Source organism: Lissotriton helveticus, chromosome 9 (genome assembly GCF_964261635.1).
Source record: "Lissotriton helveticus chromosome 9, aLisHel1.1, whole genome shotgun sequence".
NCBI classification, from domain to species: domain Eukaryota; kingdom Metazoa; phylum Chordata; class Amphibia; order Caudata; family Salamandridae; genus Lissotriton; species Lissotriton helveticus.
Genome location: NC_136070.1, coordinates 900,073,814 through 900,089,633, shown reverse-complemented (window position 1 = coordinate 900,089,633; position 15,820 = coordinate 900,073,814). Strand labels below are relative to the sequence as shown.

The following is a 15,820-nucleotide window of genomic DNA, read 5'->3' as shown; positions in this document are numbered from 1 at the left end:
TTTGCGTAATATAACTGGTGCCCTGGTAAACCGCTCCAATACCTTCGGGTCAATCTTGCCGTGTATAAAATTGCAAAAAGGAGGAGGGGGACAGTCTTTCACATCATGAGCAAACTTCCTGTACCTTTGCATTTTCACATCATTAATGGCCTCTGCCACTTGGTAAACTCGTCTCGGCTAACCAGACATCTGCAGCAGACAGCTCAAATGCAGCCATTTATTTCCATTTTATAAATGTACCGCCTAAGCATAACATTTACTTATGATAAGTGAATAACATCTCTACTTCCACTCCCTGCTTTGGTATTAGGATGACATTTTGCGACATTTAACGAGTGGTTCCAGTTTTTCACAGATTGGCACATAAAGTGTGAATTAAAAGTATAGTATTAACAACGCCAATAGGTCAGATCATTGGAAAAGATGCAGGCAGTAGCTCATCCCTCTCCACTGAACTGATTCCATCTCCTTCCTGAGCCGGGCAAAAGTTCAGAAATAATGATCCTCGTCAAGCTACGGTCACTGGTTCCGTCTGATCTCGAGAGCTCTGTTTGTGGCCCTGAAGCACGCTTCACTAGTCTGGAACAATCAATGATGACCTGTCACTCATGTTTAATTTAAAACAAGAAAAAGCAAGTGACAGGGCCCAAGGTATGCTTAGGATGCAACTGCAGCCTGCACAACCCACTGCATCTGCTGATACTGCAAAATGCCACTACCAATGGCCTGGATGTGCTGCTATTATCATTTTTTAGCTTGAATTAATTTATTAAATTGATGTGACCGATGTGCTGTACTAAAAATAGGCAGACTGGGCCACCATTACAAAGATAACACACCACATATATCAAAACCACACCACGGAATTCCATATCATGCCACAAAATTCAGCAGCAGACCGCATAATGAAGCCTCACTGCATACCATTCCACAACACAAAATGCCGTTCCACACGTAATTCCAGTACACTCAATAGCACATAATTACTATCCACATAATATCACTGCAAACTGTGCCACATAATTCTGCTACACAAGTACACTACACACCACACAATTACACCCCACACTATTCCACAACTAACAATTCCAATTTGACCCACATAATTTCACTCCAAACCAAAACACCAAGATAAGACATTGTCATTTACAACGCCAATAGCTCTAACTCCTGCAAATTTGAGGCATGTTGCAGTGCAAATGCTTGTTTATATTTCTGATCTGTCAATTTTGTATTTATTTCAACTTTATATGTAAAGGTTATTTTCCCCGAATAGCAAGACCCTCTATGTCATTGTTTTATTCAAAACCCCAATTTTTTAAGCGGCTGAGGGAAATTGTTTTTAAAGGCCAATGTCCCCTATTGCGCAATGCAAAGGGACTTGTTAATGTTTTTTCATTCTTGACTGTATGGTTTTTTTTTTCTCCGAAAACTGCTGATCTGTGTACAGTTCCTTGATTGCTTAGGGCAACAGGCTGTTAAGGTTATCAAGGTTTTTGAAAGTCTGGATAGGTTTACAGTCCTTCAAGATACAGCCTTCGAGCCCATATGAGGTGCCAGCAGAAAAGGGATTAAAAAAATAACACCTCGACAATTTAACAAATGGGATTAAAGTAAAACCATTAAATGTGAAGAAACACTCAGTTTTCTCCTCCTGGTCTTGCATTGACTGCCTCTGAGCCCTTGTGGAGGATTAAGATGGCAGACGGAATGGGCAGCTCCCCCTTCCAAATTGGAATTAAAAGGGATTTCGGTAATATGAAATGAAAAAGTATTCAATTTCCCAGAGAAGATCCGACAACCATGCCTCCCGCTCCAGGCTTCCAGCTTCTTGGCCTATAAAAATCCTCCCTCCCTCCCCCTTGCTTCTTACGTCTCTGGTACTTTCTATGACTAGCATTGAGAAGACGAGGAGAGATGAACTTCGCCCAACAGAATGGGATCTAAAGAGGAAACTGGAGGCAGTTGAAAGACTGACATCTTTCTCACTGATATTTCATTTATGCTTTTCTCTTCTCTTTTTTTTTCTCCATAAAGGGTCATTTTTTCAGAGGGATAAGTGCTGGCGGCTCGGTTGTTATGGCAACTGCTGTTAACGTTTGCTGGCCACACGAACAAAGCCAATGGCAAGAGGCTTGTTTAAAAAATGTGGTTAATGCTGCATTTCGAGGCTAATGGAGCAGATTAGCAGTGTGCCAAGAACAAGCAAGTGCATTATCTGCTTGTGGTTGGTGTTGCCCGGGTAAAGAGTTGGCACGCACAACGACTTTACGTGGACCTGGAGGCAATAGGATAGTGGGGTGTCATGAGGTCAAGTGTAAGGTTTATCAAGAAAAAACGAAAATTATCTTTCATTAATTAAGCAAAATAATTGATACAGTGATCCATTATTAGTAAATTTGGGTGCATTAACAATGCAGTGACCCGCTAATGTGTATCTAGTTGCCTATTGGCGCTTTTTAGATTATACTGACCAGCCCATGGGACTCTTGTACTCCACTTAGGACTGGGGTTATTAGTCACCAGTACAGCACCCCTACTGTAGCCTACTAAGGACTATTAGTAGTGCACTGACCAACAGAGCTACCCGTTGTAGCCAAAAAGTGACTTGTAGTGATGTAGGTACCAGCCCTGCGGTCCAGTATTTGCCTACACTGTTGTCTGTGAAAAGCCTGTGAGAGCAGGCGGGTGCTTCTCCCGTGCTACATTAGCTGCTTAGAAAAATGCTATGATCTTTGGCCCGGTGGTCACATACTAGACTCCAGCACAGACCAGGCGGGGCCAAAAGACATGGCCCTATTACTGAGTGGACGCGATTGATCGGAAATTAGGGTATACTATGCAAATTATTTTGACCCTCATAGTAATTAAAGATAATTGAGACATTCTCGCCAGTCTGAGCCAGCCAGGCAGAGATAATGAAGCCATCCCAGGAAAAGGCAGCGTTGACCCTAATGTCATGCTTTTGTTATTCAGCCACCAACCCTCTTCAATTTATTCACAAAGCGAATGTCTTTTCGGACTTGTGCACTGCCTGTTCTATATGCTGGAGATGTTCTATTTTCTAATTTCGTTTTATGTCCACTTTTTAAAATTATTTAATGTAGTATTTTAGTGCAGCATTAATGCCAGCGGCAGAGGGACAAGCACTCCATGTGCTTCTTTTTCCCCTTCTTTTTTGCAATAACTTTATTTACTTTTCAAAATAATTTGGCAATACACGGTTATCAGAAGATTATGTAATCCTCTGACATTTGTTTTGTTGATACAGCAAGGAAAAGATTTGGGCATATTTGGCACCTTGGGATACAATGCACCAAACAGAAGCAAGTGATATCTCTGATAACAATCCCCACAGCTGGGTCACATAGGGGGAACATCCGGATCTGTCCTGTACTGAGTCCAGAACAAGAAAGACAGTATATTGACCGAGGACAGTGACAGAGAAGTCTAATGCTACAATATCTATAGTCAATATGTGTGGCTAGCTAGAGTGAGGCATCCACATGCACAATGTTATTTCAATGTAATAGATACCTAAAAGGACTGTCCCGTGTAGAGAAAGAAAACCATTCTCTTTACCCAGTACTGCATCTCTGAAAATCACAGACAATCACCAACAGTACGCATTCTTGAATGTTGCTTTGCATCATGATAATGTCCGCCGGATGCCTAAGACAGGGGCGGCCTTAGGCATGTGCAAGCTGTGCACCTGCACAGGGCCACCAAACCCCAGGGGCCACCACTCCAATATATATCCTTAGTATAATAATCCTCTGAGGATGGATACATATTTGCGTGGCAGCCCCTGGCAGGGATTTGGTGGCCTCCGGCTCTGTTCCACTTCCAAACACCCTGACCCCCCCTCTTCACTGGCCTCCGCACTCCACCCCGTCCGGACCCCCTCTTCCGGGGCCCCCTACCTACACTCCCTGCCCAGGGCTGCCATGAGCCTGGAGCCGCCCCTGCCCAAGAGGGCTTACACCTTGTACCGCAATACCACTTCTACCCCCACTTTATGTACTCCTAACACTTCTTGCCATCTCGCGATATTCACTTAGGTACAGACGTGTCTTTTTTTTCCTTTGGTTTTACATCACCCCCCCCTTACAGGCTGAATACAGAGCACACTTACCTATGATTCTGGGGCCATGTAACTTTAACCTAGGGTTGAGCAAAACTGAAACAAATTGTTGCAAAATATCCATCATTCTCATGATAAATTTGGATATTCTACGAATGCATTTTGTTTTGTTTGGGTGAACATTCCTTGTACAAGTATACCTAGTGTACATAAATCCCGAAATATCAGTGGAAGACTGGTTTGAGTAGAAAATGTCTTTAGGCTGCAGCATGTGGCAACAATGCATTTTTGGCTTGACCCAGTGTCCCACTGGCTAAGCACGGGAAAAAGCGTAACCGCCAGAGGAGAGAAATTGTGTGGGAAATACGCAAAGTTATGTTGGCGTAATAAAAATGTTGCATGGACTTAACCTACATGTATATCTGTATGACCCCACTGGTTTGCTCTTTCGGAATACAATAGCTCGGTAGCCTGCATAGGCTGTGTAAAGTTCTTAAGGCGAGGTTTAACTTGGAAGCAACCAAAATGCAATCTAACCACAATAGCTGCTGAGTGTGTTTTTCCAGAATTGAACAGTTGCCACTTGATCACCCCGGTGTTACTAGTCTGGTAAGGTCATTAAAAATAAATTGGATAACATTATGGCCCACCACCTTTTCTCCCAAAATAATGTTTGTATTTAGAACCATTTTTTAAATTAAACACATTTTTTGACCTCATATTGGACATACATGATGCTAAATTATTGATAGTTAATATATAATCAACAGGGACATATTCCATCAACCTTTTTAATCACAGAGTAGGTTGCACATTATTTGCCGTTACTCCTCTTTCCTTTAGTTTGTTTTATGTAAATACCCCCTAAAATATATGTACTTTCCTTCTTTTTGTGTAAATAAATTCGCTTGGCAATTGCAAATGTGCGTTTCCACACTTTGTTTTAATTCCTCATTTTCACAAGGTAAGAGTAACACTAAATATTTATCATTTTTAGGATTCTGCAGTCCTTGTTTGCCATTTGGAGCAGAACACCCCTAATACGGGGTTATGATTTGTATTTGGGGGCAATTTCTAACAAATGTGGTTAGTTCCTAGTCGTTTGTAGTCTAGGGTAACACTCTTTATTCCAAGAAAAAATTCAATAAAGAGCTTCGTAAAGACAGACAGACCTTTACGAGGTTCGAAATACAGACGATAACTTCGTGGTAGTGTGCACTGTTGAAGATTGTGCAGCGCTGTGGAGTCAGGAGACATTTACCCTGCTTTTGACTATGCTGTTTTTGGGTGGGGAGGAGGTGGGGGGGGGGGGGGGGGTTGTGCACTTTCACTTGCTCTACTGTAACTCTTGTGTGACGATCCCTGTTTGCCTTGCTGCTACGTGAGGCCCATGGTGGGGATTTGGTGGTGTTGTGGCATTGGTTGCTGTTTTCTCTGCTCTTCGTACTATTGTGTATGACACCATTTTGAGCTGAATCCCTCTAAGGTATTAGTAGTGCTTGCGCTGCTGCCCTCTTCGCCATTCTGTGCTTCTGTGTGGTGGAAGCTTGAAATAGTGGTATGTAAATGCACGTGTGCTTGTGACATGATTTTAAACCCGTCAAGGGTATGAGTAACGCTTGTACTTCTGCTGTTGGTCCTGTACTTCTGTGTGGAGGAAGCTTGGAAGTGTTATGTACACGAATACGCGTTCCTTGTGCACCACCTGTTTTGTCGACTTCGTTCAAAGTTTCCTTGTTCAAAGGCTCTGGCCAAATGTACTGAAGAGCTCTAAATTCCTCACAAGGAATAAATACGTAAATACTGATGTGTGCGCTAAACTGCCTGTCGCTGGACCCTCGCCATCTTGGTGATACTGTATTAATAAGCTTGTACCATTTAATGATTGGTCGGAACAGCTGGAAGGAGCTTTGATACTTGAAAAGTAATTGGACCATACAGACATTTCCAAAGAGATTATTTTTTGGGGGGGGCTTTTGGACATCTTTTCACTCCTGGTAGAAGTATAGGAGTGCTGGGACGTTCTTCAGAGAGCATGCAGCATCAGCAGATAGTTGTATACGATTCTGACAGTTTTATCCTTGGACTCAGTTTTCCCAGAAGCAGATGGTGGATTACCAGGAGGTCGAATTGTTAGAAAAACGCATTCTAGTAAGAGAGAGAATGGAACATGACTTATTGACTCGCATAAAAACATTTTTACACAAAAGTCTTAATTCTGATTTCTGTATCTACTTTCGTGAAGTGAAACATCAGCTCTTTGTGTCTATGATGACTTCGGGCTTGTAGAACTGGCCTTGGATCTGTGATCAGTGGCCAGCAGTGGCAGTCGACACCGATCCGGGGTGTGGTGGGAGGGTGGGGTGGGTAAGGATATCTAAAAAAGATTTTTTTGTAAATACACTTACCTGCTGCTGCGTCTCTTCCACGTCGTCTCTCCGCTGCATCGGGCCGAAGTCGCCGAACATGAAGCACATTCAGGCTCTCCTGAACCAATTGCAATGCTGCGTTGTGATTGGTCTGAGCGCCGTGGATCGGCGCTCAGACGGGGCGGGGGGCCTGGACATGTTCTCCCCCCAGGCTGTAATGCAGCCTGAGTGGAGAACATGCTAAGTGCGCATGAATGTCCGGTCCATTCGGCCAGCCAAAGCATCATGCGAACTTCAGTGTGCCCACTACTCCTCCCCATGCCTTGGTCTGTGAGTAAGGCAGCCCTGCCTGCCAAGGTGCGCCAGCAGGACAAAATAAAATGATAATACCATCAAGTGATCATTTTATTTTTCCTTTCTTTCACTGCTTCAAAGCAGTGGAGCTACGCTCTTCTACCATAGCGGAGGAGCCGCCGCTGGTGTCCAGGCAGACCCCTCAAGTAGCTCCCAGATATAGCACAGCCCCGTGTCTGTCGTTGATTGCTCCTCATATCTTCGAGCATGCAAAATAGAGGGCGGAAAAAAGCCCCTTGATAAGTCTTGAATACTTTGATGCCCTCATTAGTCTATCTAAGGTTCAATAAAACAAATGCTGAAAAATGAAGCCCATACATGCAGCCCAGTTCTTTGCATTTTTAGCATCAGGAGACCATGCTTAGGCTTCACTCCTGACTGTTCTCTGTTTTCCCCCAACATTCTTTTTTTGGTGAGCGGGAGGTTTTTTATAGATTTGTATTCTTCATTGCCCTCAGTCGTAACCTAAACTAGCTATTTACCATTGACGGTGGGATTTTAACTTCAGCTACTTAGCTATTAGTACCCATTTCTAGGAGAGTGTGGCAGAAACCCTGACTCTTGTTCATGCCTACTAAATTTTCAGAAGTACTTAAACTTCTACTAGTAAAATCCATAACCAGGGCCTGAGCCCACTAGCATTAGTACCTTGCAGAAGCAAAGTAAGGTTGAGACCGGTGAAAGACTCCATGCTCTGGGAATGAGGCTAACCAATGTTGTCCTCAATTGACCAAGCATCCTTTCTTTTGTAATGTGGTTACCCTATGTAAGAATCCTGGTCAAGCGGCATCTGCAATCCTCATCAGGGTGAGGCACAAGTCAGCCCTAAATTAACCCTCGCTCATCCCCCTAGTAGGCTGGTAGAGCAGTCAGGCTTAACTTGGAGCCAATGTGTAAAGTATTTGTGCAGCTCTTCAAACAGTAATAAAGTGAAGAACACGATACGAAAAGGATCCCACACCAAGTTAGAAAAACAGTACTTTTTAATAAATAAAAAAAGACCAAATGGCAAAAATCCAATCAGTTGAATCTGAGATATGCAGTATTAAAAATGTCAGTGAAAATAGCGCAAAAAGCACAAAGCACCAACTGTAGCTATCTGGTCGCACTCGATCAGGACAAAGTCACAAGTTTAGGGTGAACACAATGGAGCACGGGCCGCCTACAGGCACACAGTTAGGCCTGCTGAACAAAGTGCCTTAAATCCTGGCTTGTGGAGCGGTGCGAGGATCCACATCAAAGATGCATTGCACAGCAGATGGAATGCATCGTATCAGGGTATCCCCCCTCATCAGCCAGGCTAGCTTGACTGGTGGTGAATGTTTGATTTGTTCTGCATTCTGTCCATCTTTTCTGTGTCTTTTGATTTCGCTCTAAGTGCACTGGGGGCTCACTGTGCCACTGGATTCAATTTACAGGCCCAGGGCACAGGTAGTGCCATCTTACTAGGGACGTACAGGTAAATTAAATATGCCAGTTAGGTATGATCCAATGTTACCATATTTTAAGGAGAGAGCACAAGCACGTTAGCACTGCTTAGCAGTGGTAACGGGTGCAGAGTCCTAAAGCCAGCAAAAATAATGTCAGCAATACAAGAGAGTTAAAGGCAAAAAGTTAAAGGCAAAATCACAGCAAGTATGACAGGTCTAACATCCTACAGGCCAAGCACCTTTTTACATCTTCATGACAGATGCCATTTGGGTTTAAATGACCAGCTGTTGATTTGTTTTACTGCCAGTAAACTAGGGAAATGGATGTGAACTTGTTCCTTCATGGTTGTCTTTAATGTGCATGGGTTTTACTATCAGTAAAATTAGTTTTTGTACACCATATGGAAACGTGTTCTCTGAAATTAATGTTGCAGTCTAAAAACGGTTGTGATCTGCACCAGCATACTGGGATATAGTACCCACAAATATATATATATATATATATATATATATATATATATATATATATATATATATATATATATATATATATATATATATATAATATTATATATATATATACATTCACATACATGCACTGTAAGAAGGTATTTTTTGGTGCCCGTGATGCATTGTCTTGTTCTCTTGCTATACGTGATACCCTTAAGTATACAAAGAGTGCTACAAGGGTAAATCCTGCCTTTACCATCACTTTTATTTGTATTCCCGGCTTCATATAGCTCTTTAAGAAAATGCATGGCTTCCTCTCTAAATGTGAAGACTGTCTCTTTTTGGTAATAGAGGCACACTGTGGCGAACCTTCGCTTCAAGGATTCCTCTTTAAAATATCCACATTATTCTCTACCGTGAGTGTCTTGAGTCAGAAGCGGGCCTGAGTCTGTGTTTAAGTGTCAAACGTTGCCTTTCTGTATCTGGCCAATAACTATCACAAGCCTTTCCTCCAACAAGTGAAGTCCCACTTCTTCCCCCTGTAAGTCTAGATGTTTTTGTGTCACCAGCTGAGGGTGGGGTTGGAATGGCAAGGTTGTTGGGTGCTCTGGTGCATCTAGACTGTTTATGCTGTACCAAATACTGATACTCTTGGGCCAGCAGCGACCTCATTGTCGTTTCCATGAGATGACCCGTAATTCCCCTCTATGAATGTTTGTGTCCCACTGTAATATCTATCCATGCCTCTAATTTTACTCTTGACAATAATGGGTCTTCTTTATGAGAGCCCCAGTGTTCAGGGAGAGGCCTCATTTTTAAGGAGAGAAAACTAGCTGTGTTTTTTGAATGAATGAATGGGGAATTTACACAGTGCATAACTACTCCAAAGAGTGTCTTGGCGCTAGACGGTAACAGACCCTAGGTACACGCCTCATGACACAAGCCTTACTGCCTCACAGAAAAAAGACAGGCTTTAAGTTTCCTGCGGAATACATTATAGGAACTAGCAGTGGTGGGGTTGGGGTGAGTGAGGTTAAACATACCTTGCCCCTGACCGTGGGAGAGAGCTGTGCTTTAGACTTGTGGTTTAGTAACGGTGTTAGTAGAGAAACAAGCCTGGTCATTGAACATGGAGGGGAGAACTGAACCGTGGTACTTTGCATGGGGGGGGGGGGGGGGGGAGGGGGCTGGGATATGTTTGTGTGTCTCTGTGTGAGAGAGATGGGGGAGAGACGGCTTTGGTACCTAGCACAGTGGGAGGGATTGGGACATGGACTTAGGTACAGTGTGAGATAATCCTTCTATGCTTTGGTACTGTTGACATGTTTGAGATGCTTTGGGTCTGTTGAAATGTTTGAGATGCCTCAGTGCTGTTAAAATGTTTGAGATGCTTCAGGGCTGATTAAAGGTGTGAGATGCTTCAGTGCTGTTGAAATTTTTGAGATGCTTCGGTTCTGTTTAAATGTTTGAGATGCTTTGGTGCTGTTGACATGTTTCGGTGCTGATTAAATGTTTGAGATGCTTCGAGTCTGTTGAAATGTTTGAGATGCTTCGGTGCTGTTGAAATTTTGAGATGCTTCGGTGCTCATGAAATGTTTGAGATTAAAGTGTTTTGAGATGCTTTGATACTGGTAAGATGTTTGAGATGCTTTGGTGCTGTTGACATGTTTGAGAAGCTTTTTTACTGTTAAAGTATTTTGAGATGCTTTGATACTGGTAAGATGTTTGAGATGCTTTGGTGCTGTTGACAAGTTTGAGATGCTTTCCTTTAAGATAAAAGTGTACTGTTAAAATGTTTGCGTTTCTTTTCAAATGCTTGACAAGGTTGCCTTGGCATTAGCTCGCTTGTCCTCTGATGGGCACCCACCTCCGCTCCGCCAGCCCCACACTGCAGCAGAGCTCAATTTGTCGTTGAAATATTTACTTCCTTAATGCAATCATCTTGGTCGTCTGCCACCGCGCCTCCCGCGGGCCGACAACTTGCCAAGCTTCCCAGAAACCACCAGCATATTTCTCTCCCTGACAGCCACGACGGGCGCACTGAGCCGTCCGCCTTCTGCCTGTCTCCATCTGCCGCCTTGTTTGTCTGCGGCGCGCACCAAGCCGTGCCTGTTTGTGTTTTTGATTGGCCGTCCTGCATCGTAAACTCCTTCTCTCTGCTTGTCTCTAGCTCCACCGGTGCATGGCGACGGCGCAGAAGGCCGCCGAGAAGCTCTTCCAGTTCTATCGCGACTCCGTGAGGCGGCGATACTCCAAGTCGTGACACCACCGCCTGCAGCAGTGCCTTCTCGCCCGGATGTTTCTATTGTCATGTGGCCTTTGCACTGGACCAGTCTTGGCAGAGTGGAGGGGTGATGCGGGATACACGAGAGCGAAGGATTTTCAATTCCTCGTTACAAGTTCAGTGCTAAATTCCGATTCCAGTCCAAATATGCTTGTCCAATTATTAGTTTGATTTCAGCATTGCCAAAGGTTCCAACAGCCAGCTTTGTGTTTGAGTTGATTTTTTTCATGTTTTTGTATCCATTTCTCATTTATGACCCCTGATTTTCCTAGCGCAACCGCCCTGCGATAGCGGTGCTCTTGAAAACAACGCATCTTAAAGCAATTCATGTGTTTTCATGCAGCGCAACTGGCAGGTTTGTACAGCACTTTTTGAAACTGAAGTAGGCCCACCAGCATCGGGTCACTATCATCTTTATTTTGCACTGCCCTGGCGCAAATTGGGTCTCTGTTATTTATTTTGTGCGTCTTCAGTGTGTTCGTTAATTCGAAAACTCTCAGAGTTAGTGCTACAGCAAAGATCGAAGGGAAAATACAGTTGCGGGTTTCCATTTTCTGCACTGCACCGGCGCAGAAAAGGGTCTAAGCATTTCTTTTTCACGGCTTCACACTAACTCAAAGCATCTCCGAGTTAGTGCATACTGTCTGCAGGCAACGCGCTAGACTGGGATATTTCTCGAGTTAATGCATGCGCTGAAGACAGGGAAGAGACCTGCACAGACCCTTTCTACACTGTGCAGCAGCGAAAACAGGATCATAATGCGACCTGGACGCAATGAATGCTTTGTATTTCCAATCTCTGCTGTCTGTAGCCCACCTGCTAACTTGGACACATATTTCAAGTTAAAGGATCCACTGGAGATGCCAAAAAATGCACAGACCCATTCGAGATAGTCCACCTCCCCAGCAATACTCTGTCATGCTTTGCAACCACCGAGTGTGCAGTCTGGCAGTATTGTAGTGCTAACATGGCCCAAAGAGGCAAGGGTAATGAGGGGTAAAATCATGAGATTCTTAAAGATCCTGTACGTAGGCTTCATGGCGCTACTTTGCACAATTCCACTGATATCAAGATTACACTTTGGCATATGTGGACGTTTGTATAGTCATGCATTTTCCCTATGTGTGTGAGTTTGTTCCATGTTTTTAAGTTGTCCCGGATTTGTTTCCATTCCAGAAGAAATGGGCAGCCCAGGTGTCTGCATGTGTCCAAGAGCCCTTTTCAGGCTAGTGTAATTATGCAAAGTGGCCTTCAACGCATCACTGCTTATAGCAGTGCTTGAGGCTCAGACCAGGTAAGACAGTTGAACCTGAAGATTGGCTCATTATTTGCCCATCCACCCCACACCCTTGCTGTATAGCCAGGCAGTACATTAAAAGATGCCATTCCTTAATCCTTGCATCACAGACATGCCACTTACGCAAACCTCCACGCAGTGGCCACATCATAATTTAGGCCTATAGTCTGTAGATCATTTAAAACAGTGAAGTGGCTTTCATGCTTGAATAAGAGCAACAATCTTCCTAATCACAACTTATTCAGACGAAATAAAAAACATCAGTTGATACCTTTATATGTGATAGGCACGTGGATTTGCACCTCTGCCCCATCAACTTGATTACCAATGAGGCCACCTGGTACATGCTGAATGTAAATAATTTGAAGAAAACCCGTTCACCCTTTTGCTATTGAGCTGGATCTCGATAAAATGCAGTCTTGCTATATTTTATCCGTACATGTAATTTTATAGTTTTCAATAGCAGTAATAATTGTAACTGAAGAACGACACTTTTGTTAGGGACAACACAGATAAAAGGGCTAAAGCAGCTCGGAAAAATATGTTACTTGTGTGCAAATGTTACCTTCTCTTATTCCCTGAAAAAGTTTACAGTATAAACTTCATATAGGTCCTGGCAGAGAAAGATTAGTATAATGTTCAGCACAAATGCAGGTTTTTTTTGGTAACATTTCATGTGAGACATACAATCCCATGTAACCAGGGCTAGAGGTCTTGTCTTAGTCTAAATTGCATCTGTTATTTCATCGCATTAATAAACAGTGTCTGTAAATGAAACTGAATATCTGTTTGTATTCTGTTCTTTCTGCATCGATAATTCCTTTCCACAGGCAATCAATATGCCCTCCAATGAAGAAGATGCGTAAAAAAACAGGTATGGGTCTTTGGTCTCAACCAACGAACACCAAAAACAGGAATGGATGAAATCACGCTGCTACTGGTACATCACCACAAGGCATTTCAGACGACGGCCAGTGAAGGAATCCTTAAGAACAGGGTTGGAAGACACTGGCAGCTTGTAAGGCCATACTAATGGCAGTCAGATTTCACTTTTTGCATCAGCCCATAATGTGACCCTAATCCGCTACAACCAGTGACAAGTTCAACGATTTTACTCTTGAAGTTTCAACACAGACAGTGGTCCTTGGAAATCTTCATAAGAACAGTAGAAAATAAACTGTCCATAAAAAGTGATTTAGAGTGAATTGGAGAAAATGAAGCCACAGGGTGGAAAATGATAGAAGGGACGAAAGAAGCAGGATGTACACAACAATAATAAAACAAATGTGAATAAGGAGAGTGCAGGCCAAATCGGCACGCTTCATGACCTTATGCACCCCACTCTGTGTGCAATCACCAAATTACTGGTGACCCAAGCTAAAGAGTAAACTCCAGGAAGAGGAGAAATACATACTAGCTTGACTCAACATCTGTTTGAACCCACAAGAAAAGGATGTCCAAAAAATAGGTGGCAAAGATACGGCTGAATCTTGACTCCCATTAGTTGAGATCCTGTGCAAGGAAGGAGATTGTTTTAGGACCACACACTAATGTGTTTTTGCCTTACAAGATGGACAGAAAAACATAGGTTAGCCTGTCTTTGGTTTAGATTTAGAGTTATGCAGCGGCAGGATATTCAACAAAAAGTGGCCGATGACCCATCAGCCATATTTATTATAATGGATACACTCAAATGTGTATACTTTAAATGGGGAAGATGGGGCACCCACAAACTCTAAGTGAGGTATCTGACCTCTTAATCACCTGAAATGGAAGACTTCATCCCAAGAGGTTCGTGAGCGGAATCTCCAGGTCTGTCTGATTTGCTGACCTATGAAATGCCATAAGGGATTTGAAAATTTGAGTTTCCCAGAAATGCACCTAAGAGGAGGAGATAGATTCTCTCCCTGACTGTGAATGTCGTGTCACACCAACTCTAGAGCTCAGAAAGACACATACTTAAGCCATTTAAGTCTGAATCATCAAAAGGCTTTCACAAACCTCATAGACTGAGCACGACCCCATAAAACATTCAACCACCTCTGAGTGACTCGCTAAAAGTCAGAAAGTCAAGGGACATTGTATAAAAAAAGTTATTTTTTAAGGGTTTAAAAATATGTGACGTTCTTGAAAGATGCCTGAGCCACATTTATACTCTCAGAACTGCATAAGGGAATCCATCTTGGGTCTGCAGGCAAGTACATTTTTGTTGCACCTGTGACACAAGATCTTTTGAAGAGATCAATATCATCTGATAGAAGTCACAAATGTAGCCCTGCCCCTATCACCTGCTGAAGCCTCGTGTACAAAATGGGGTTGGTGTTTTCCTTTTTGGAGCTGATGAAATTCTCATTTATGTGTCAGGAGAATGTGAAAACTAACCAAAAGTGGCAAGATCATTTTTAACCAAGGTCAGTGCAGCCAAATCTGAAGCTGCCATCACCGAAGCCATTCCTTGAGAGAGTCTTGTTAATTGTTGCAACATGGGTAACCATGTATAATCCATTTGTCTCCATTCTGGATGGATAATAAGGAAACACCAGCGTCCATTGCGACTAAAAGCCTTTGGATGCTGGTCATTTAAAAAGTTCACAGACATGACTTTGAAAGAGTGTCCAAGTGGATTCTGAATTGACACGAATAACTGAAGGTGAACTCACTAGGCATCTGTGACCTTGAAATACCTGGAAAGCAAACTTGCCATCTGTTAACTAATCACTCGTAGGGCGTTCATGGACTTCCAGGTGTGTTTATTTGACAACAGTGGTACGGATATTCTGGCGTATTGGTTTTCTTTCAATCATATAAACTCTGGGTTTTTCCCACTTGGGTACATTCAGTTTTCTATTTCTTCTCTTCTGAGAATTGTCACTGTTGCGAGTAGAAGGGTTCCCCTTCCAAAGCTTAGTATTGAGTGAAAAATAAGCCAAGATTTGGCCCATCAATCTTTGACAGCGAGGATCTCCTTTAACACCATCCTCCAAAGTATGGTCTTTACCGTGTGGAGAGCCCCTTTTGGCCAGCTGCCTTCATTTCCTGTACTATTTTCTCACACTCTTTGTGTGTTTCTGCAAGTGTCTTTACCACCAGGGTTGGGCTAGACCAGACAATAATAACAGGCAGCAAAATGAAAGTGGTCCAATATTAAAGAATCCTATAGCTAAAAAAAACTGGTCTCCACTTCCGCATTAAGGGCACTTTTGAACTTGTATTGATGTGCTGTAAAGGTGTTCTCCACAGACCTGGAGATTTCATGCATTTTTGTTTGTTGCAGGCGATGCTGGTAGCAAACGTCAGGGAAATTGAGAGTAAAAAAGCGGCACAACATACCATACAACAGGTTAAAAAAAATCCAAAAAATGTCCCACACTTCGACCTTTCCGACCAGCTCTTCTGGCAGTGCCAGATTGCCTTACCAGGCCAGTCCCTTCATGTTCACCACCATCTAACCTGTCATTCATATAGGGTGAAGGGGCGGTGGTAAAATACAGGTACTCAACCTTTCTCCCTGATAGGCTGACTGCTGATAGACATGGCCTCTGTGGTCTGCGG

The 15,820-nt window shown here is 43.1% G+C and overlaps 1 protein-coding gene across 1 annotated transcript in view; it reads left to right on the top strand.

Annotated features, from left to right (window-relative positions):
- The window catches only part of EXOSC5 (exosome component 5), a 188,324-nt gene extending 175,279 nt beyond the window's left edge, over window positions 1–13,045 (top strand). Inside the window, exon 6 of the mRNA XM_078661064.1 lies at window positions 10,858–13,045. Within this exon, the coding sequence (XP_078517190.1) occupies window positions 10,858–10,950 (93 nt within the window). The 3' untranslated portion in view covers window positions 10,951–13,045. The remainder of the gene's footprint in view (window positions 1–10,857) is intronic.
- The last annotated feature ends 2,775 nt before the right edge of the window (window positions 13,046–15,820 follow it).